The sequence below is a fragment of the Canis lupus genome, chromosome 2 (genome assembly GCF_011100685.1).
Source record: "Canis lupus familiaris isolate Mischka breed German Shepherd chromosome 2, alternate assembly UU_Cfam_GSD_1.0, whole genome shotgun sequence".
Taxonomy (NCBI): Eukaryota; Metazoa; Chordata; class Mammalia; order Carnivora; family Canidae; genus Canis; species Canis lupus.
Genome location: NC_049223.1, coordinates 75,473,526 through 75,496,753, shown reverse-complemented (window position 1 = coordinate 75,496,753; position 23,228 = coordinate 75,473,526). Strand labels below are relative to the sequence as shown.

Here is a 23,228-nt window from a genome sequence, read left to right as displayed (position 1 = left end):
AAAATGCCTCGGTTTCCCCCACAACACTTCACCTAGAGCATACTTAACCTGAACAGTTAAGAGCAGAGCCCAGAACAGACATGAACTAAGGAAGACTCGAGTGCTCACCTGGAAAGTAATCATTAAAAGCATTCTATGCTCTACTCCTTTATATATGTTGTTCCACCTAACAGCCTCTGCCATACTTCCGATCAAGTAACTCAGTAACAAAGTATCACACCTCCTCCCCACAGCCTTTCTTTCTATTTCCCTACACTACCTTTTCCTCTCTGGACAAACAGAATAAAATGTTCTATACATAGAGCATTCACTTATCTACCAGCATGTAGACAAAGATTACATCAGTCCTCCTCTACATGCTAATTGCTCCCCTTTACCACATTTAGCTTTTGGCTACTTCACCTAAAGCAATGAAATAAGTCCACAGAAGCTTCTCAGTTGCTGAGACATTTTGTAATTTCAGACTTCACTACCCTACCAGTTTTTATACTTCTTTGCAACTAGAGGCAACCGGTTATTTAGTAACAACTAAATGAATAGGAATACTTAGAAGGTATAAATTAGTTATCTGTGTTTCATACCACTGGCAATTTCAGAAACTAACATTAAATTCAGCACTACACTGAATTTTGTAAGCAATGCTGTCTCACTAATTAGCTTTCATCAAAAGACAAACCAATAAATTCTAACTAGCCAAAGATTCTATAAAGCAAATACCCTGGGCAGAAAACAGAATCTGCTCAAATTAAAGGGGGCAACACTCCACAAGACCATGAAGAAAAAGGACAAGGCCTGACTGAGACACTGAGGATTTTGAACCTACCTCCCCAAATACATAAAACAGCTCTTATTAATGTTTTGCCTTCTCTCCCCTCACCAAGAAAGGTGAGAGGAACAAGAAACTAGAAATTTAATCCATTGGAGATTATACTGATCATTATTGGCAGAAAACAGCACATATATTCAGGTTTTATACTCTAGCCACCACATGAAAATACTTTTCCACAATTTTCAGTTCTATCATCAAATGGACTACTGTATGCAACAAGTATCTCTCACCAACTACTGAAATCAGCAACACATTTAATACTATTAGAATTCTGGGGGCGCCTGGGTGGGTCGGTCAGTTAAGTGCCTTCAGCTCAGATCATGATCTCCAGGTCCTGGGATATCAAGCCCCGAATCAGGCTTCCTACTCAAAAGGGAGTCTACTTTCTCTCTCTCTCTCTTTCTTCTCTCTCTCTCTCTCTCTCTCTCCCCCTTTACCCCTCCCTACTGCTCATTCTCTCTCTCGCTCTCTCAAATAAAATCTTAAAAAAAAAAAAAAAAAGAAAGAATTCTGAAATGACTGAAGAAAGACAAATTTATAAAGAACTAACCACTGTCTCAGAACACATCTGCTGAATTCTATAGGCTGTGCTGTGTGTTATGTACACTGCTCTGGATCTTTCACAGGTCCACAAACTATGATAAACAAAGTAGTTATAGTATGATTTGTTACCTATTTATCATTTACAGCACCTAATTACTGTATCTTGTAGTATTTCCAGGGCATCATGCTATCAAATCTTAAGCTTACAAAAACAATACAGAGATTAAAAATAACTTGCCTGAAATCACAAACCCAGTTAGTAATAATCAGGCTTTGAAATACAAAGTCTTACCTGTTACATTACTATCACTTCACAGATTATTAAAAGAAAGTTCCAGAGTTCGGCAAAAGCTGAAAACCAATTTTATTTCAGTTTTTAAAGTCATTTTATGTGTTTGCAAGTTTCAACAACAAAATTCAAATATCAAGAAGCAAAATTTCAAAATCTCTACCTTAACAGCTGCTCCTCTGTCTTCAAAATGAACAAATGCATAGTCTTTCAACTTCTTCACTCGTTCAAGTTTTCCAAATTCAGAAAATGACTTTTCCAGTATTTCTTCTGTCACTGTAGTAGCCAAGTTTCTCACAAATAAAACTTTCACCTAATACAACAAATACACAAATTGGCATTGGCTACTTAATTTTAGCTGAAGTCTTACATTAAAGTATTTCTTCCTATCCTCACTGCAGGCCTTCCTTCTCAAAAACATTAAATAGGGGCGCTTGGGTGGCTTATTTAAGAGTCTGCCTTTGGCCTAGGTCATGATCCCAGAGTCCTGGGATCGAGCTCCACATCAGACTCTCTACTGAGAGCCTGCTTTGAAGAGCCTGCTTCTCCCTCTCCCTCTGCCTGCTAGTCTGCCTATTCATGCTCTGTCAAATAAATAAATAAAATCTTTTTAAAAATTAATAATAAATGTGTATCACAGAAAATATAAAAATTGCCAAGAAAATTACTCTGTCAGTTACCAATTTACATAGATTTCTGGTTCCTTCTCCTGCTGTCATTAAAGTACCTAACCCTGTAAACAAAACCTTCAAGGAACCAACACATAATCCACAAACTTAAGAGGTCCCTAAGTATCAACTAAAACAACATGTTTTGCAGTTCTGCTCCCCTAGAACTGAGTGAGCTAATTCTAAAGTTCATATGAAAAAATAAATAGGAAAAAAAAATAACAAAATTGAGAGACCAGCCCTACCAGATATAACAAACTATAATGTTCACCTGGATAAAAATAAAAGTTGGGGGGGGTGCCTGGCTGGCTCAGTCAGAGGGGCATGTGACTCTTGATCTCAGGGTTATGAGTTTGAGCCTCACACCGGGTGTAAAGATTACTTAAAAATAAAATCTTAGGGGATCCCTGGGTGGCGCAGCGGTTTAGCGCCTGCCTTTGGCCCAGGGCGCGATCCTGGAGACCTGGGATCGAATCCCACGTCGGGCTCCTGGCATGGAGACTGCTTCTCCCTCCTCCTGTGTCTTTGCCTCTCTCTCTCTCTCTGTCTATCATAAATAAATAAATAAATATTTAAAAAAATAAATAAATAAAATAAAATCTTAGAGACGCCTGGGTGGCTCAGCGGTTGAGCATCTGCATTTGGCTCAGGGTGTGAACCCGGAGTTCTGTAATTGAGTCCCCCATTGGGCTCCCTACGGGGAGGCTGCTTCTCTCTCTGCCGGTGTCTCTGCCTCTCTGTCTCTCATGAATAAATAAAATCTTTTAAAAAGATTAAAAATTAAAATCTAAACAAAAAAAGCTGGATTCATATCTCAAAATACACCTGGATAAACGCCAAATACATCAAAAATTTTAAAGGGGTAGGCAGGGGTGGGGATGGGGAGAGAAAAATATTAGAAAAAAATAAAGGTAATTCCTTTACATAACTACTCCAAGGAAGGCTTTGTGACTTAAAATCTATTATATAGGGATCCATGGGTGGCTCAGCGGTTTAGCGCCTGCCTTTGGCCAAGGGCGTGATCTTGGAGACCCGGGATCGAGTCCCACATTGGGCTCCCTGCATGGAGCCTGCTTCTCCCTCTGCCTGTGTCTCTGCCTCTCTCTCTCTGTGTGTTTCTCAAAAATAAATAAAAAATCTTAAAAAAAAAAATCTATTATATAAAGGAGCAGTAAAATTCAACTACTAGAAATAAATGGCTTTCACATGGCAAAAACATTCCAGAAGTAGAGCCAAAGACAAATTACTTCTATCACAAAGAGTTAATCTCTGTTTTTTTTTTCTTTTTAATCAGAGCTCCAGAAAATAAGAAATAGCTCAATGGAAAACTGAACAGAAAGACAGACAAAATTCATGAATACAAGGTTCACACAAGGAAACACAAATGGCCCTTCAACATATTAAAAACTTAAACCCATGCACAGTAAGAGAAGCAAATTATGATGGTTTACCAGACTGGCAAAATCCAAAAATATGATCACACACTATTTTGATAAGGATGAGGAAGAAAGTGGGCCTCTTATATTTTGCTGGTGAGAGGGTAAAATGGTACAGGGGAATATGGCAATATCTTAATAATTACAGATGCATGTACTCTGTGGCCTGCAATTCTATCTCTGAGAATCTATCCTACAGGTATATCTGCATTTTTAGTAACTTGACAGGACACAAGCTCATTCATTACAGTATTGTAATAATAAAAGATTAAAAACAAACCAATGCTCAGCCAGCTGAATACAGTATAGTACATCCACACAGTGGAATCTTATGTAGCCATAAAAAAATGAGGAAGAGCTCTAAGAGTAGATATGAAGAGGCTGCCAAGATACACTGTTACTAAGACATTTTTTCCCTTTTTTACTTCTCTGAAATAGGGATCCAACTTCCAGCCAATGTGACATGCAAGCAGTGTCATAATTTAATTGTAATCACTTCTTAGTGGTATACATAATAATGGTATACTTCCTCAGAGCTAATGATCCAGGATAACGAATAAAGAAAATATAGATCAGTGAATGCAGATTACCTGTAACCATCATTTAAAGTCAGAAAGTATTTAAATACAGAATTTGCCTGTATCTGCCTAAGTAAGAAAGGAAGCACTAAAAGAATAAACCAGAGGCTACTAAATCTGGGTGTGTATTGGAGATAAGGGAATACAGTAGACGGAGCGAGGTAGAAGTGAGACTTCTCTGTCTATACCTTTCTACATAATTTTGATTTCTAAACTAAGGAACTATTCAAAGAAAAAAATGAACATACCCACTGAACTGTTGCCTCAGATAAAGGAGTATATGAATAAAAATTACTTGGAGGAAGGTATTAATTCAAGGGCGGGAAAAATCTGACACTGTCCACCTCCACCTCTACCCCCTTTATTTTTACAGTGTTGTCATAGGGGTCAAACTCTATGTTTCACAGGCGTCGGTTGGTTTATTTACTTTTTCCAAAAAATTCAATACAAATCTTTTATTCTTTTCTTTTTTTTTTTTTCAGAGAAGAAACCAAAACATACTATTTATAAAGGCCCCCTTTTCATTCTGAAACTTACAATCTAGGAAGACTAGTTTCTGGAATAAAATGCTGACGTTTTCTAACCCTATAGAAGTTTAGGATGCATTTAATCTGAAAGGTTTTAAGAGGTACGTGGATAGTGTTGATGAACAAACCACCAGCTACACTGGTTTTCTGGAAATTTTATTCATCTAATGTGTAATATACCTATGCTTTTTTAAACATGTTTTTACAGAAAAAGCAATACAAACTCTACTCAGTTTCTACAAGGCAGGTCAAAATTGTAAGGGTTAAGAGATTTATCCAACTTCAATAAAATAGAGGACATCCAAGTTCAATAGGTTTGTCCAAAGTCAAATTATATTAGAAGAAACAAATGAATTAAAATCAAGTTATAAATAAATAAGTACATACATACATACTATTTAAATTCCCAGTCCCTTTCCTTAACACAAATCTAATCAAGGAATACAAGAAAAAAGACAAGGAGCAGCACATCTAAGCCCTTCTCTGGTTCCTTCTCAGTGGATCTTGTCTCAACCCAGAGATGTCTTTACCTATAAAAAGATCACACTAGCATAAACTGGGGCTCTCCAAACTAATTAGAGTGAAGATTACCTGCTCAGAACCTGGAATAAAAAGCTTTAGAGAAAGACTTCTCAGATTAGGAGAATTCAACCACTAACTTATGGTCATCAGAGAGTTGCTACCTCACCAAGGGGAGAGACACACCAAAATACTAAAAATCTCACTAAAACAGCAGATGCAACTCTGATGAATCTCTTCACTCTGAGGAGTCACTCAAAGGTAAGCCTAACAATCAGGACTCATAGCACCATTATTTACCAAAGATTGTAGCAATGCAAGTATAAGGCTTAGGAGGGCCTGCCATGTATATTTTGCTACTATCACATAATAGCAAGCATGATAACCCTTTGTCTTTGTTCATGGAGACAACCGTCTAAGGGAACATGATAATTAAATTTAAAAAAAGAAAGAAAAAAATCAGCCATAAATTTAAATAAAATATAATCAATGGCCATGTAATAAAAGTCATAGGATGGTCGATGAGGATTACAATTTCATAACCCCCAAAAAACATTACTTCTGTCTTGACTTTTTTAAACTTCTGTAGCCCTCCTAGTACCTAGCACTAAACACATTCTCAGTGTATATGGAAATACTTAAAGGAATTTCATTTCAGTTCCTTTTGTACATTTAATCTCTGGAAAAAGGGATGATTTGGAAATTTCTAGATACCAACAGACTGTTAAGTTGGTATTAAAGCAGATCCTAGGGATGCCTGGATGGCTCAGTGGTTGAGCGTCTGCCTTCAGCTCAGGGCGTGATCCCGGGATCAAGTCCCACATCAGGCTCCCTGCGGGGAGCCTGCTTCTCCCTCTGTCTGTCTCTGCCTCTCTCTCTGTGCGTCTCTCATGAACAAATAAATAAAATCTTAAAAAAAAAAAAAAAAAAAAAAAACACATCCTAGAATTAACATCAAGAACTATATTTAACATGAAACTTCTAAAAGTTGAGCTTTACTGTGAAGCACAAAATTTAAATAACCATCTCACCCCCAGCCCAAACAACTGCATTTACCTTAGCCATGACTTCTGGATCTGGTTCTTCCACAGGGTCAGCCCATTCAACTGTAACTACATTTCCCCATACTTTTACTTTTCCACTCATCAGTCGGCGTCTGGCTTGTGCTGCTGACTTGTGATCCTCATATTCAAGGAAGCAGAACCCCCGATTCTTCTTTTTGTCATCGGGTTGATGATAGAGAATAACGTCCACCAAACCCTCTGTTAAACCAACAGCCAGATATATAAGCCAAAAGCATCCACCACACATCTAGCGATTAGGCAGACCTAAATCCATTTGCCGAAGAGCAAAAAATACTGAAGAAGCCTCAAAATGATTCCCTAATTACCTAGTAGACAATTAAATCAGCATTGTTAGATATAAGTTGTCAAACAGTATTTTATGTTCTTTTTTAATTTTTCAGGGTCCTGAGGATACAGCCCTAAAAAGGTCCAGTTACTGTATTCTGACATGTAACATATTACCATGTTTTAGAGTGTTTGATATAACATGACCTTATAAATTTATGAAAATACTACCAAGGAATTTAAAAACCAAGTTATAAATATAAATTCAAGAGAACTTACATTCAACCAAGTAATCATGATCAAAAATTATCCTTGGATCTAACTTAAAAGTTACTGTTTTTACCAAGAATGAAAACGATTGCTAAATAATGGTGTCCCTCTGGTCTTAGTCTTGTGTTGTCATCTTTCCACATATGTTCTTTCTTGGTAGTATCAGCTAGTTTGTACTTTTAAAAAGCTATCTATATCCTTAAGAATGCTTACATTTTATTTCAAGCCCAGACTCAAAGACATTTCCAATTTAACATGTCCAAAACTGCAGTCACCACTCCCCAAATCTGTCTTCTCTACTTTCCTATCTAATAATAAGAACCACCCCCTGGCTCTCAAGCAAGAAACTGAGGACTCATTCTTGATTTTTCCTTTACTCCCCTACCCAATTTCAAGCCCATCTATTTCTTTCCACCTTCACGGCTATTACCTTAGTCCAATCTTCTGTCCGAACTACTGTGATACTAAGTGATTAGCTTGATTAGCTCCTGCACTTAAACCCCTCTAAACCATTATCCATATAGCAGTGGGGATAATATTCTAAAAACATCAAACAGATGTTACTCCCTGCTTGAGATCTTTAAATACCTTCTTGTTCTACAAAGAGTAAAATCTAAACTCCTTAAAAGGTCCACAAAAGCCTTGCCTACTTCATCTAATTCTACCTTTAATTCTACAGTAATTTTAACAACACTGGCCTTCTCTCGGTTGCTTTAATACATCCAGTTCTTTCTTGCCTCAGAGATTTGGCACATCTTGCTCTCTTAGGATGCACATCCCTCTGCTCTTTATATGCTACATCCTCCTCATTCTTCAGGGCTTGCTGGAAATGTCATTTTATCAGAAAAGCCTTCCATAACCATCAAAACAGGGATAGTAGCTATTCTCCAGCTAAGTATCCTTTATTTCCCTCTTCTCAGTGCTTACCACATTGTGTAAATATTTAATTTTTGGTCTTATCTCCTTTCCCAGAATGTAAGCTCTATAAGGGCAGAAAATAGATCTTATTCACCACTGCATCCCAGCACACAGCACAATGCCACCACTTTAATAGGCACTGGATAAATACCTGCTGAAGGAATGAATAAATGGATAAGAAGCCAAAAAGGAGCTGACAGATAATAAAGTGATGAGGTCAAAGAACTGCACTATTAGAGGCATGTGCCCAACACAACTGCGATGGATGGTGGCAGTGGTTACAAAGGAGAACACTAGAAATCAAGATTTTGGAGTGGATAGAATCTCTGGCAGCAAGCTCCAGAATGTTCTCTGGATGTGGGGGAGCTGAAGTAAAGAACTGGAGATGAGGTAGTCTTAGAACTAGGAGGCTAGGAGACTGGACGGTCCATCCACTTACATCTCAAAGGTACTACTAAGTCAATTTAGGGCAGAAGAGAAAGACTATGAGCCGAAAGCAATCTTCAATTAATGGGAGATGAATCCAGAAGAGCAATAGGTGACAGCATCAAAGAAAGAGAATGGACAGTATATATGGATGACAAAATCGTGTTTTTTATGAGGGCAAGTAATGGTCTAAATCAGTATTTCGTTTTTTTTTTAAACCACAGCTAGCATCAGAGAATCTCTATCCACGTTTAAAAAAAAAAAAAAAAATGAAATGGAATAGGAAAAATTACGCCAGATCGTGAAAGTACAGTTTTGTTAAATTTTGTTTCAGTTATAAAGGTATATGGACCTGTGATGTAAAATGCACTTCTCAATCAATTCCATGGATTTAGAACCAGAGATTTTGAAAAATCTGATCTAGACAAGGTAACAGAAAGGAGGATAAAAACTTATCCTCTTGGCCCTAAAGCACAATGGATGTCAGGAAGCCTTCAATGGAGGGCTACAGGACAAAGACTGGCAAAACCTAAAGATTAATGAAGGTACAGACAGGGACATTCCAATAAATTAAGGATATAATGGAACATGCTTAGACCAAACCACTGTAAAGCAGAAAGGAGGCAACTTAGACACTGAAGATTTGAATTTTTAGATTAATATATACCTCCTTTTTATGTACTTGTAAATAATACCACAGATCTCCCAAAACTAACTTCTACTAAATACATTTTTGTTTTACCTGTGACTTTACTGAATTCTTCCAGAATGTTTTCCTTAGTCTTATTCTTCGGAATTGATCCAACAAAAAGCCTGTTGTTTGCCACAGAAATGCACACTCCAAGGTGTTTACCAGGGCGAATTTCATAGCTGTCACACTGCAGGGAAGAAAAGAACCAGATACCCCACAACCATCCCAAACTCAGGACAACTGATCTCAATCTAAAAAATTTAACAATTTAAGGCCAAACACTTCTTGCTTCACAAACTCACCGAGTTCCCTCATGCTTACCATTATATAAATGTGTATTTTAAAACTTGTTATGGTCTCTCATCTTAGTTTGGTTAACTTTTACTGTTCTTCTGAACATAAATGACTCAGTTATTCATTTTATTTTTAAAAATATCTTATTGTCATATTTCAATGTTATCTATCTGAAAAATTTTCCAGAGAATTTCAGAAAAAGTACTCAAGACTGATCATTCAAGGTCCTTAGAGATAAAATTAGATACAGATAAGCCAAAAGCAAAATAACAATGAAGAGTTAATAACTATGTATAATCAATAAAGAGAAATTCAGAAAAATTTCACATTCTACACAAAACACAGTGTTCTGAATGTAAACATGAAAAGTTTTAAACTGCATATCAAACACAATACCTTCAAAATCATATGAAATGACAGGAAAGAAAAAAGGCTTTCTTTAAATCACTATGGTGGTGGTGGTAGTTTCCTTAGCTTCTTAGGCTTTAACATCACTTACCCATTAGCTTACTAAAAGATACATGATTATTAAAAAAATAAAAATCATCCATGTGTTGCCAAAAATTAGGAAATAAAGCTTTGAAACTTCTCAATAAAAACAAGTTGGAAGCAAAAGTTCTTAATAAAAACTAAAATCTGGGTTAAGCTAGAAGTGGAACTAATTGAGAAGTGATTAATGAAACCAAAAGCCCTGGTGAAAGAAGTACCCATTTTAGAAGGACTGGAACTAGACAAAGTGAGGCTTTTAGATGTATGCAAAGAGTATGCAAAAACAATGACAGTCATTTTAAGTTACTGAGATGGTAGTACCAAAACAGGTGTGAAGAAATTTACACAACTCTGTTACAATGTACTACTACTACTACTAATACTATTATACTATTAAGTACAAAGGGTAAAAGGAAATTACTAGATTACAGAAGATGGGCCCTTCAACTAGTATAAAAGGAGAGAAAGAGTGAAGACAGAGAAGACTGAAGGGCCTGTAAACAAAAGATAGAAAGAACAGGCAAAAACTTAGAAAATAAACTATGATTATTAGGCTGTAACAAAAATAGTCTCAATCATTTCCTGAATTGTGTTCTAAGAGTCACTGTCACCCAGTTATGTTCCCCAGAATCCATCCCAACCTTCATTTCACCTTTCAGAATCTTGTCCTAAAGTTTAACAGTAACAATTCACATCTTTTTTGCCTGAAATCTAAAGAGGGAACTGCAGAAGCCAAATATTCAAAAGAAACTTTAGATATAACCAGTCTAATAAATAACTTACTCAAATTATGGGAGATTTTCTCTAACACATTATTTCTTGGGTATTTTCATTCCTTTTTACTCTTATAATCAGGAAAAATAGAACAAAGATCACATATCAAATGTATCAACATCTAATCATTCAAAGCAAAAACTAAAGAAAATGAAACAATGTTAACTGCAAACATTTTTAATTGAGGTGATTTACCACTAGACAGTGGGTATTTGTTTATCACATACCAGTTTAACAGCTTCCTGTGCAGCTTCCTTTCCACAGAAGGTAATAAATGCATACCCTCTGTTCTGACCAGACAGTGGATCCATCATAAGACGTAGATCCCAAATGGGACCAGCCTTTTCAAAAAGGGGTACCAACTCATCCTCATATAAATCTCTTGGTATTTTACCTACAAACACCTGAAATAAAATCTCAGTATTAGAATCCCAAAGTAAGCATTTTAGAGCCATAAAGCCGAACTACCTTACTTCTAAGGGGCTAGAGGAACAAAGATAGCTAAGGAGGAATGAGGACAATTTAAATCTTTAGCAGTTAACTCTAACATTTATTATAATGACCTTAGGATCATTAACATAGAACAATATTCCACACTGAAAAATGGAAACTAATGTGAGTGTGCAAAATCTGTACAACTAAATTTTTTATTTTTAAAGTTTACCTTTTTTTCACAATAACACAGAATAAATGGCATGTACGAATCTTTGGGAAATATATCTGCATTTTCATAAAAACAGTTATTATTTTTTTAAAGATTTATTTGAGAATGAGGGTGAGAGGGAGAGCAAGTGAGCATAAGTAGGGGGGAGGGGCAGAGAGAGAGAGAGAGATGCAGGCTCCTCCCTGAGCAAGGAGCCCTATGTGGGGCTCAATCCCAGGATCATGACCTGAGCTAAAGGAGGCTGCTTGACTAACTGAGCTACCCAGGTGCCCCTAAAAACAGTAACTGAATAAAGACTGAAGTGGTCTTCCTCAAGTTTTTTAAATTCTAGGGGCACCTGGGTGTCACAGTCAGAACATCTGACTTCTTGATTTCAGCTGGATTGGGATCTCAGGGTCATGAGATCAAGTCCTGCAATGGGCTCCGCTTCAATATGGAATCTGCTTAAGTTTCTCTCTTCTTCTGCCCCTCCACCCTACATGCACACTCTCTCTCCCCCTCAAATAAATAAATCTTTAAAAAATTACTAAAAAAATTATGTAATAAGGATTAAATTATAATATACAACGTTAGAATTAAACAATCAAAAACCTTCTCAGTATTTAATATCAGACCACAATTTTCTTCAAGTTTCCACCATGTCGGCAAGATTATAGATGATCTTTTATGTTAAAACATTTGCAAGCTACACATAGTCTTTTTTTAAAGATTTATTTCTTGGGCAGCCCGGGTGGCTCAGCGGTTTTGCTCTGCCTTCAGCCCAGGGCGTGATCCTGGGGTCCTGGGATCGAGTCCCACATTGGGCTCCCTGCATGGAGCCTGCTTCTCCCTATGCCTGTGTCTCTACCTCTCTGTTTCTCATGAATAAATAAATAAAATCTTTTTAAAAATAAAGATTTATTTCTTTGAGAGAGAGAGAGAGAGAGAGCGCAAGTGAGGGAGAGAATCTCAAGCAGACTCCATTGAGCAGGGAGCCTGCCAGGCTCCGCCTCACAACCCTTAGACCATGACCTGAGCAAAACCAAGAGTCAGACACTTAACTGACAGAGCCACCTAGGCGCCCCCAAACACAGCCATAAAGATTAAGTCAGTGTCTGCATTAGAGATGAATTTTATGGTGAAACTCCTCTACATCAACACTTCATATTCTGAAAAATGACCTGATTAATGACACAGCAATCCAAAAGATGCCCAAATATTACTGGATATTAAGTTTCTGATAACCATAACAGCTAAGCCCATTTCTTCTAACCACATTCTTCTGGAAATAATTGCCAATTTTTATTTCTTCACCTCCCCTATTTTGCTCAGTATATCCTTCCAAACATGCCAAATCTCCCATAACACAACAATATGCAAACAAGAAACCTTTACTTTGTTCATTTATCTTTTCTTTCACTTTCAAATGCTTTGAACACATGGTCATGTCTGTTTTATTTCACTCCTGTAGTTATCCAACACATCTACCATATCCTTAGCACTGTGTAGCTACAAAGAAGTAAAAGACATCTAAGGCATCATCTGTGTGGTATCCTTACAGAACCATCTTTCTAACAAAAAACTCACTCTGGAGGGCCCTTGGCATCTACACTCTCTTTCACTAGAACACTGGCTTCTTCCTCTAATGCTCAAGCTGTATGCCCAAATGTCACTAATGAACTTCAAATGACTAAATTCAAGCTTTTTCTTCCTCAGTCTCATCTTGTCTTCTCCATAAGTGTTAACAATGGTGATGCTGCCTCCTAAAGATTTTCTTCTCTTCAATTTTTAGAACCCCTGGTCTAGCCTGGTCTTTTCACCTTTAATTATTTCTCTATCCTTTCTACGGTGATTCTTTTATTTACCTAATAATAGTCTTCATGTTCCTCCTTATCTTCCATGTGTTTCCTTCATTTCCTTCACTTAAAAGGATCATATACATTCCTCAAATCTATATCTATAGTCATCTCTCATACCTACAACATCCAAAGACCTAATTTTATACTTCCAACTGCCTATTAAGCATTTCCTCTTGGTTGTCTTGATTTTACCTGAAATCATCAATAAGTAGCAATGCCAATTTTTGTTTTTTTAATATAGATATGTATAGATATGAATATGTATCTGAATACTAATAATGGGTTTATCAATGCATGAAAAAATGAATTTTATTTTTTTCTGTAATATTTCCTAAATATTCTACCATAGATATAATAGATCTATAACAAATGTTTCTTTTTTCTAAAAATCAAAATAAGTAAAACTCACCCTGTCAACCAGTTTCTCTGATTTCCTCATTTCTCTTGGGAGAACCTAATTTCTGCTGCTCCGTCTATCCCTCATGATGATCAAGGAAATAATACTTTAAATAAAAATCTCTGATACTTTAAATCCCTCCCGTTCCTATCCATACCCAACTAATCTTCTAAATATCAGCTTGAGGGATCCCTGGGTGGCGCAGCGGTTTAGCGCCTGCCTTTGGCCCAGGGCGCGATCCTGGAGACCCGGGATCGAATCCCACGTCGGGCTCCCAGTTCATGCAGCCTGCTTCTTCCTCTGCCTGTGTCTCTGCCTCTCTCTCTCTCTCTGTGTGTGACTATCATAAATAAAATAAATAAATAAATAAATAAATAAATAAATAAATAAATAAATAAATAAATAAATAAATAAATAAATATCAGCCTGAAGTTGTTCCAATAAATAATACCTAGCTTATATAGGAACTAACTTCCAAACTACTCATAGAACATGTCCAAACTTTTCATGAAACATGGAATTCCCTATAAGTTGAACACACATGCTATGTATTTTTCTAAGTTCTAGTGATAGAGTGAATGTCACAAACAAGGTCTAAGCATTCATGAGGCTTATACATTATATATAGAGATAAAAGTTTTAAAAAATAAATATGATTTCAAGAGGTATTAAAGGCTAAGAAAAATAAAAGGAAAGGGAATAATGAAAAGAGGTTGTATTTTAATTAGGAGAATCTCCCTGAACAGGTAAATTTGAACTGAGACCTAGAGCAGAAAATTAAGTAAAAAATCTGAGGAAAGAACATTCAAAGGTAAAGAACAACTACACAAAGATGGAAGTACACTTGATATATGTGATCAACAGCAAACAGGACAGTGACTGGGAAAAAACTCCACATGGGAGACAGTGTTGGGAAAGAGAAAAGTGGCCAGACAGATTAAGTTACACCATGTTAAGAGTTTGCATTTTATTTCAAATGTGTTGGGAAGATATCGGAGAGTTCTAAACTGACCAGTGACTAGGTATGACATGTTCTCAAAGGTTAGCAGCTAGGTAGAAAATAGATTTTATGGGGAACCAGTCAGATTCACAAGGCAATCCAGGCATGGGATGATGGCAGCATAGAGTAACAGATTGATAACTATGAAAGTAGGAAGGATGTTGAGAAATAGTTGAGTTTTAAGTTATGTTGGGTTCAAATCTACACTTTAGGGGCAGCCTGGGTGGCTCAGCGGTTTAGCGCTGCCTTTGGCCTGGGGCCTGATCCTGGAGACCTGGGATCAAGTCCCACATCGGGCTCACTGCATGGAGCCTGCTTCTCCCTCTGCCTGTGTCTCTGCCTCTCTCTCTCTCTCTCTGTCTCTCATGAATGAATAAATAAAATCTTAAAAAAAAAATGCATAAGAGCCAGCTCCTTGCACTCTATATATAAAGTATCATTTGAATGTTACAAGTCTAACTTACAGATTCCCTGTAAGAATACTGTTTTACTTAAGAAAAAACCGACAAATCTGCGGTCAACAATATTATAATCAGTGGGGTCCAAGAAAAAACAGGTTAAAAATACTGGTTTACTGAGAAGCAGAATATGGCTTCATTTCAAGATTTTCAAGATCAGTTTAACACAGGACACTTAAATAACTTAAAAAGGCTAAAAATAAACAGTATTCAAAACTAAGCATCATTCCTTCAAGTTTCTAAGCTCAATTTTTAATTAACTAAACAAAATAGAAATGTTTTCCTTTTCTTAACTTGTTGATGCCTGAGCCATTTTGGCTCTGTATGAACTGTTTAGAGTAAGCACTCAGGCATATAGAGGTAAGTCTCCCCCTGCCTCTATTACAACAGAATCTAATGAATACCATAACAGCAGTTCTTTCTTTACTCACTAAGCATCAGAGCTTGAAAATAGTTTTGGTTGTCTACTACCAAATACTCTAATAGTAACAGAGAAAGCCCTCTGAGGCTCTGGGAGGAAAGAGGCAGCAGTTTAGTCTTTTGAGTATCTACTAGGGCTCTTCCATTATCCAGCTCCTATTTGCTATTTTGCAAACACAGCAGTTCTTCCCTATACATAATTCAATTCAGGTACTACTAAGTCATATACTTCTACAACTCTGTTAAATACACTGGTTCTCTAAAACTTCCATTAGTTAAAATACCAAAGAATTAAATCTCAATCTATCATTTCCTTCGAATTCCTCTACAAAACATCAGTGATAGGCTGTTTAAAAAAATAATTTCTCGGGCAGCCCGGGTGGCTCAATGGTTTAGTGCCGCCTTCAGCCCGGGGCGTGATCCCAGGAACCCGGGATGGAGTCCCACGTCGGGCTCCCTGCAGTGAGCCTGCTTCCCCCTGTACCTGTGTCTCTACCTCTCTCTCCGTGTCTCTCATGAATAAATAAAGTCTTAAAAATAAAAATTTCGGGATCCCTGGGTGGCGCAGCGGTTTGGCGCCTGCCTTTGGCCCAGGGCGCGATCCTGGAGACCCGGGATCAAATCCCACATCAGGCTCCCGGTGCATGGAGCCTGCTTCTCCCTCTGCCTGTGTCTCTGCCTCTCTCTCTTTCTCTCTGTGTGACTATCATAAATAAATAAAAATTAAAAAAATAAATAAATAAATAAATAAATAAATAAAATAAATAAAAATTTCTTATTATAATGGAAACAAATAAAAGCAGAGGCTGCTAACCAAAATAGATTTATAGTGCCAGCTGAAGAATACAAAGATACCATAACCAAACTAGATCTGAGGACCCAGACATACAAAAATACCTTCAAAATTAATACCTATCTTTCTTATATATTTCTTTTTTCTTCTTGTATGTTTCTTATCTCAGGACAATACTTAGAAACAATGTCTGTAAAGAAGTGCTCCTTTATAGGGTTAATTTACAGATTTTACTAAGATGAAACCTTGGTTTTCTCATAATTTGTCAGTCTCAAGCACTGACACTAATTTTAACTTCCTCAATCAAGAGCTAAAATTTTTTAATGAGTATAGGGGCACCTGGGTGGCTCAGCCAGCTAAGTGTCTGTCTTTGGCTCAGGTCCTGATCCCAGAGTCCTGGGATCAAGCCCTGCATCAGGGAGCCTGCCTCTCCTTCTCCCCACCACCACTCATGCTCTCTCATACTCTCTCTCAAATAAATACATAAAATCGTTTAAAAAATGACTAGTGAAACATATAAAGAACAAAAACTTAAACCTCACTACATCAAAAATGACACCAACTAAAACCAACTTATTTATTAAATTAGCAACCCGGTATATGAAAAACCTTTTTTTCTGATTTCTTAAAACTTTAATTTTAGGGGCACCTGGGCAACTCAATCAGTTAAGTGTCTGACTCTTGGTTTCAGCTCAGGTCATGATCTCATGGGTCATGGAGTGGGCTTGAAGATTCTCCCCCTCTGCCTCTCCCCGACTTGCACACCTGCCCCCTTCTCAAAAATAAATAAATCTTTAAAAAACCAAAACTTTCAACAAAAAATTTCCAATAAGTATAGGCCAAATCTCCTAGAATTTAACTTTATGGGAAGAATCCAAACCTTTACACTAAGATTTGGTTGTAACAAACTGCTTGATAGGAGTGGTTTAGGCTCATATAGGATTTCACTGCAAAGTTATTTGCTGTATGCCACAATAATCAACATACAGGAAAAAGCATCTTTCTCCTAAAAAGATAATGCAATATAAGAAAATATGCATATTTTACAATTAGGATACCAACTTTGTTTCTAATTGGATACTCAAAATAGTTTGTTCTATTAAATTGTTCAAATGCTTTAAGTGAAATATTAAAAGAGCACTAACAAACTCATTTCTTATCTATATAAAACAAAGATAAATCTCCAGGGGTGGGTCACTCAGTTAAGCATCTCCTTTGGCTCAAGTCCTACTGGGATAGCACCACACGTGAGGTTCCCTGCTCAGCGGAAAGTCTCCTTCTCCCTTTGCTTCTCTCCCCAGCCTGTGCTCTAATAAATAAAATCTTAATAAAAACTTAAAACTCTTAAAAAGTCTCCACTAATGAGCTCATTAATAAAACCAATCTAAAAGGGACACCTGAGTGGCTCAGTGGTTGGGCGTCTGCTTCCGGCTGAGGGAGTGATCCTAGAGTCCCAGGATCGAGTCCCACATCGGGCTCCCCCAAAGCATGAAGCCTGCTTCTTCCTCTGCCTATGTCTCTGTCTCTCTCTCTGTCTCTCATGAATAAAGAAATAATAAAAAATCTAAAAAAAAAAAAAATCTAATGGACTAAAAAAGTTTATTTTTATAATTATGAAACGGATGCACCCAACTAATTTTATACCAGGCTATGCTGGACATTGGAAAGAACATTAACAGTATCACACAGACTTAATTTTTATTCCTAAGGATTTTATAACTAAAGAAATAAGACTATTCCATTTTTAATTTATTTTATAAGAGGGCTTAAGTAAGCAAACAATTTAAAACCATTTGAAAAAAATACATATGGCATAGTTTGAGTAAGAAAGTTGAACTATGGGATCCCTGGGTGGCGCAGCGGTTTGGCGCCTGCCTCTGGCCCAGGGCGCGATCCTGGAGACCCGGGATCGAATCCCACATCGGGCTCCCGGTGCATGGAGCCTGCTTCTCCCTCTGCCTGTGTCTCTGCCTCTCTCTCTCTCTCTCTGTGACTATCATAAATAAATAAAAAAAAAAAAAAAAAAGAAAGTTGAACTATATATTGTTTAAAAATAACTAAAATGTAAATGAAATCTGCAAGAGTTCAAGATCTAAGCAGAACATTAAAAACGAAGGATGGGGGGATCCCTGGGTGGCGCAGCGGTTTAGCGCCTGCCTTTGGCCCGGGGCACAATCCTGGAGACCCGGGATCGAGTCCCGGGCTCCCGGTGCATGGAGCCTGCTTCTCCCTCTGCCTGTGTCTCTGCCTCTCTCTCTCTCTCTCTCTCTATCATAAATAAATAAAAATTAAAAAAAAACAATAAAATAAAATAAAATAAAAATAAAAACGAAGGATGGCTTGAGGCATCTGGCTGGCTTAGTCAGTAGTGCAACTCCTGATCTCAGGGTTGTGAGTTTGAGCTCCACTTTGGTATAGATTACTTAAAAATAAAAAATAATATAAAAATAAAGAGAGAGAGAGAGAGAGAGACACCAAAATACTATTTATTGTATACTATGTTTCAATGACATTTGCTCCTTTAACAAACTTAGATGGCTTGCCTTCCAATTCCAACTCTACCAATATACCAATAATTATGGAACATTAAGTAATTTAGAATATTTTTTAAGAGATTTGAAACAATAATATGTAGCTGATTTAAGTATCATGAAAAATAAAAATTCTGAGTCTCCTTTAATACTGATAAATATTGAGAAATAGAATATTAACTATAATAATGCTTAAAAGAATTTCAGGAACCAAAGACCAAGGAATGTAAACTCTGTATAAAAAGAATACACTGGAATTATTTCTGATATAAATCTAAAAAGTGCTGTTAACTGGTAATGTCTTTACTCACAAACTACAAATAATAATAATAATCTCTGCTTTTGGCTACCTGAAAGACACCAGACCAGGAGTGCCTGCATGGTTCACAGATCCCAGGTCCTCCCCCTTTGCCCCACCCCCTGCTTGCACTCTCTCTCAATAAATAAAATCTTTAAATAAAAAGAAAAAAAAGAAAGACATGAGATCAGAAAAGACCCTGCTGTAAATTTATATTTTAGCACAGTTTTGACCATTTAAAGATTAGAATTGGTGAGGCGTTTGGGTGGTACAGTCAGTTAAGAGTCCAACTCTTGGTTTTGGCTCAGGTCATAATCTCAGGGTTGTGACATCAAGCCCTGCGTCAGGCTCTGCACTAGCATGAGTCTCTTGGGACTCTCTCTGCGCCCTCCCTGCCCCTGTGCATGTGCACACTCTCTTTCTCTAAAATAAATAAATCTTTAAAAAGTAGACTTGACAATCAGAGAAGGACAAACATTATATGGTCTCATTCATTTGGAGAATATAAAGGGGAAAGGAGAGAAAACGAGTGGGAAATACCAGAGAGGAAGACAGAACATGAGAGACTCCTAACTCTGGGAAACGAATAAGGGGTAGTGGAAAGGGAGTGGCGGGGGGTGGGGGTGACTGGGTGACAGGCACTGAGGGGGGGCACTTGATGGGATGAGCACTGGGTGTTATGCTATATGTTGGCAAATTGAACTCCAAAAAAAAAAAAAAGTAGACTTGACTAACAAAGTATGAAGAAACTTTCATAAAGGCATAGATGGAGGAGAAACTGCATCTTTGCTCAGACCAATGTGCTTGAACTTTTATCTGATTCTACATCCTTCCCTTGTGTAACCCAATTTCATCAATAAATCTCTCAGCAAATACTGAGTACCCTTTATGTGATGGGGGGAAGGCCAAGGAGGGAGGACAAGCACTGTTCAAAATTACTGATATAAAACAAAAACAGAATAAAGTAACTGCTTCTCCTTAGTAACCTCAACCCCAGCACCTAAAATAGGGTTGCTGTTTGCATGGTTTTAGCAACCCGTTCCAAGAACTCTACATTCCTTTACCAAGTGTTTGGGTATCTACTAGTCACATGGTTCTTGCTTATGACTACAGTAAAATACAAATGGATATCCAAAGAAAATAATTATAGCTAAATTTTGAAAAGAATCAAGTACTCTTCTCCATCACACAATAGACAGAATAATTTACAAACCAGAAAGATTTTGGCAAGCAGCTGAAGAACACTTACTTCTGTTCCAATTCCAGGTTGCACACCAGAGTATACACTGTCTGGTGGAGGACCCCCATACTTCCTCTGTCCTGTGGTTACATCCAGAGTATAGCCAGTCCTCTCAAGCAATGCCTAAAGATAATGATGCATCTGTTTATACTTGAATATTGTATCACACATCAGTATATTAATCTTTTCCAAAAGATACCCCGACATCTTAGGCTATGTATCTTAGTTACATAAAATAGTGTCAAAATTCATACTGGTACCACTCACACATTTTGCTCCCACTTCATTTCACTGCTCCTTTCCATATATTTAATGGAAACAACTGTAGACATATTAAATCTCTAAGCGCGTAACAGTTTTTTCACATGAATGAGAACAGAAAAGGATTATTAAATGTGACATAAGCTGGCCCCAGGCTACCCATTCATACTTATATACTCATTATTCCTCATTTTGCGTTCTTCTCTATTTCAATGAGAGAGCCTTCCTTCACTTGTTCCCATTACATACCATACTTGTGATTCTTTTCAAATAAAATGTTCTCTACCCTTAAAAAATCAAAAGTCCGGGCAGCCCCGGTGGTGCAGCGGTTTGGTGCTGCCTGCAGCCCAGGGGGTGATCCTGGAGACCCCGGATCAAGTCCCACGTCGGGCTTCCTGCATGGAGCCTGCTTCTCTCTCTGCCTGTCTCTCTCTCTCTCTCTGAATGAATAAATAAATCTTAAAAAAAAAAAAAATCCAAAGTCCTACCTCCTTCATGCAGCTTCTCATTCACTATTGCTCACATCTTCCTATGACTTTATATTATAGTCAAGTAATTTAACCTTTATTTTGTTCAATCCTTTTGTTTTGTACTCCTTCTGCATCTATAGCTCTATAAGAACCAGACACATTTCTCACACGACACAGACTCAAAATATTTGCCAATTATCAAATGAGTATACTCAGGTTTCAAAAAACAAAACCTTAATGTTTCCGGATTACCAACCTTCTTCACATTATATTAGATATCAAGAGATATCTTGATAGAGATAGGAGAATGGAGAGAATGGAGAAAAGTTCTTCCCTAAGAAAAGCTCTTGCCCCTTGAGAGGCCGGCAGAGCAGACACAATGGGGGAAAAAAATGAAATCTACTTAAAAAAGGCAAGAATTTTATACTTCATGTTTTAAAAAATTAGATGGTCCCTAACCAGCTAGATGACTCAACTTATGATTTTTTGACTTCAGAATGGTATGAAAGTGATACACATTCAATAGAAATCACACTTCAAATTTTGATTTTTGATCTTTTCCAGGGCTAGCAATATACAGGACAATACCCTCGTGACACTGGGGTATGGCAGGCAGGCTTAGCTCCCAATCAACCACAAGGGTAAACAACCAATGCACTTACAACCATTCTCTATCCATACCTACCACTGTTTTTCACTGTCAGTACAGAACTTTATAAACTACAAGAGATATCCAACACGTCGTTATAAAATGCACTTTGCGTTAGGTGATTTCACCCAACTATAGGCTAATGTAAGTGTTTGAAGCACGTTTAACATAGTCTAGGCTAAAAAAACATAATAATAAGGTAGTCTAGGCTATAATGTTTGGCAGGTTAAGTGTTATTAGGTAGACTTTCAACTTAGGATATTTCATCAACCTCGGGTGGGTTTATCTGGACATAATACCATCCTAAGATGAGGAAGATTTATACACAATGTCAAAGCAACAAGAGATATTAGACATCACCAAGTTTAGTGCCTTCAAAAGTATCTTTGGAGAAACCCTGAGATGCCAGAGTCACCTTAGGGTTCTCTATTTTTCTAACTTTGACACAAAAAGAGCTGCTCTAATTTTAAGCACAGAAATTACTCCTAATACAGAATATACACACATCTATGTATTACATTTCAACACATTACTTGTCTAAAATGTAATATACATGTATCATACATACAATATATACCTTACCAAAAGCAAAGATCCAGCTTTAGGGAAGTAACATAGGCCTATTCAATACATTAAGTTAAAAAAAAAAAAAAACTATTATGTCAAACAGAATTTTCACATATTTATTTTAAAAATGGAAGAATGGGGTAGCCCCCCGGTGGCGCAGCGGTTTAGTGCCGCCTGCAGCCCAGGGTGTGATCCTGGAGACCCTGGATCGAGTCCCACGTCAGGTGGGACTGCTTGCAGCCTGCTTCTCCCTCTGCCTGTGTCTCTGCCTCTCTTTCTTTGTCTCTCATGAATAAATAAAATATTTTAAAAAATAAAAAATAAAAAAATAAAAATGTAAGAATGGGTTATGCCATTTTACAGATGAGGGGAAAAGGTACAAAGGAGCTCTATGTAACTATTATATGACAGAAACTACAAGTTCTATTTCCTATCTAAAACAAAACAAAACAGTACAAACAACTTCATTAAATAACTATTTAAATCTGAAAAGTCCATCACTGTGGCAAAACATCAATATCCACCTAAATAAGGAATTAGGTTCACTGGTCTTTCACCAAAAGCCCTACATTTACCTTGCAGAACAGCTTATCTAAATAATAATAATAGAAATTGGTGCTAGATACACAGTTCTTGCACATTCCAGGCATTACTCTAAGCATTTGAAATATCTTAATTGCTTTAATCCTCACAACTCTATGGGAATAGGTACCTATTCCTATGTCCAGTTTATAAATAATGAAACTGACGTAAATAAAAATTCAGAAGAAAAGTAGTTATAAAACACCTCTTTACCAAAAAGAGGAAAAAAAAAAGAGAGAGAGAGAAAGTGCTTAGAAACAACCAAACCAAGAGACATGACTAAGTTAATCTAAAAAGCTATTATCAGAATCATCAATAAACATGTATCATTCATTCATAGCCAGAACAAGTAATGAAGCAAGGGTCTGAATTAGGGTTTTCTGCCAAATATACAACTGAATGTTTGCTCCCCAAATTCTTGTGTAATTTTCCTTAAATTATCTCATTTCCATGCACTAGC

General features: G+C 37.1%; 1 protein-coding gene across 5 annotated transcripts in view; it reads right to left on the bottom strand.

Moving 5' to 3' along the window:
- HNRNPR (heterogeneous nuclear ribonucleoprotein R) overlaps positions 1 to 23,228 on the bottom strand; it is a 35,199-nt gene that overhangs the window by 5,121 nt on the left and 6,850 nt on the right. For 3 of the 5 annotated variants that reach the window (XM_038531641.1, XM_038531643.1, XM_038531640.1), the window contains 5 exons: positions 20,249 to 20,362; positions 10,828 to 11,004; positions 9,095 to 9,230; positions 6,446 to 6,660; positions 1,825 to 1,974 (listed from right to left, as the gene is read on the bottom strand). In XM_038531641.1, the coding sequence (XP_038387569.1) occupies positions 1,825 to 1,974; positions 6,446 to 6,660; positions 9,095 to 9,230; positions 10,828 to 11,004; positions 20,249 to 20,362 (792 nt within the window). The remainder of the gene's footprint in view (positions 1 to 1,824; positions 1,975 to 6,445; positions 6,661 to 9,094; positions 9,231 to 10,827; positions 11,005 to 20,248; positions 20,363 to 23,228) is intronic. The other 2 variants (XM_038531642.1, XM_038531644.1) reach the window with 1 other exon arrangement.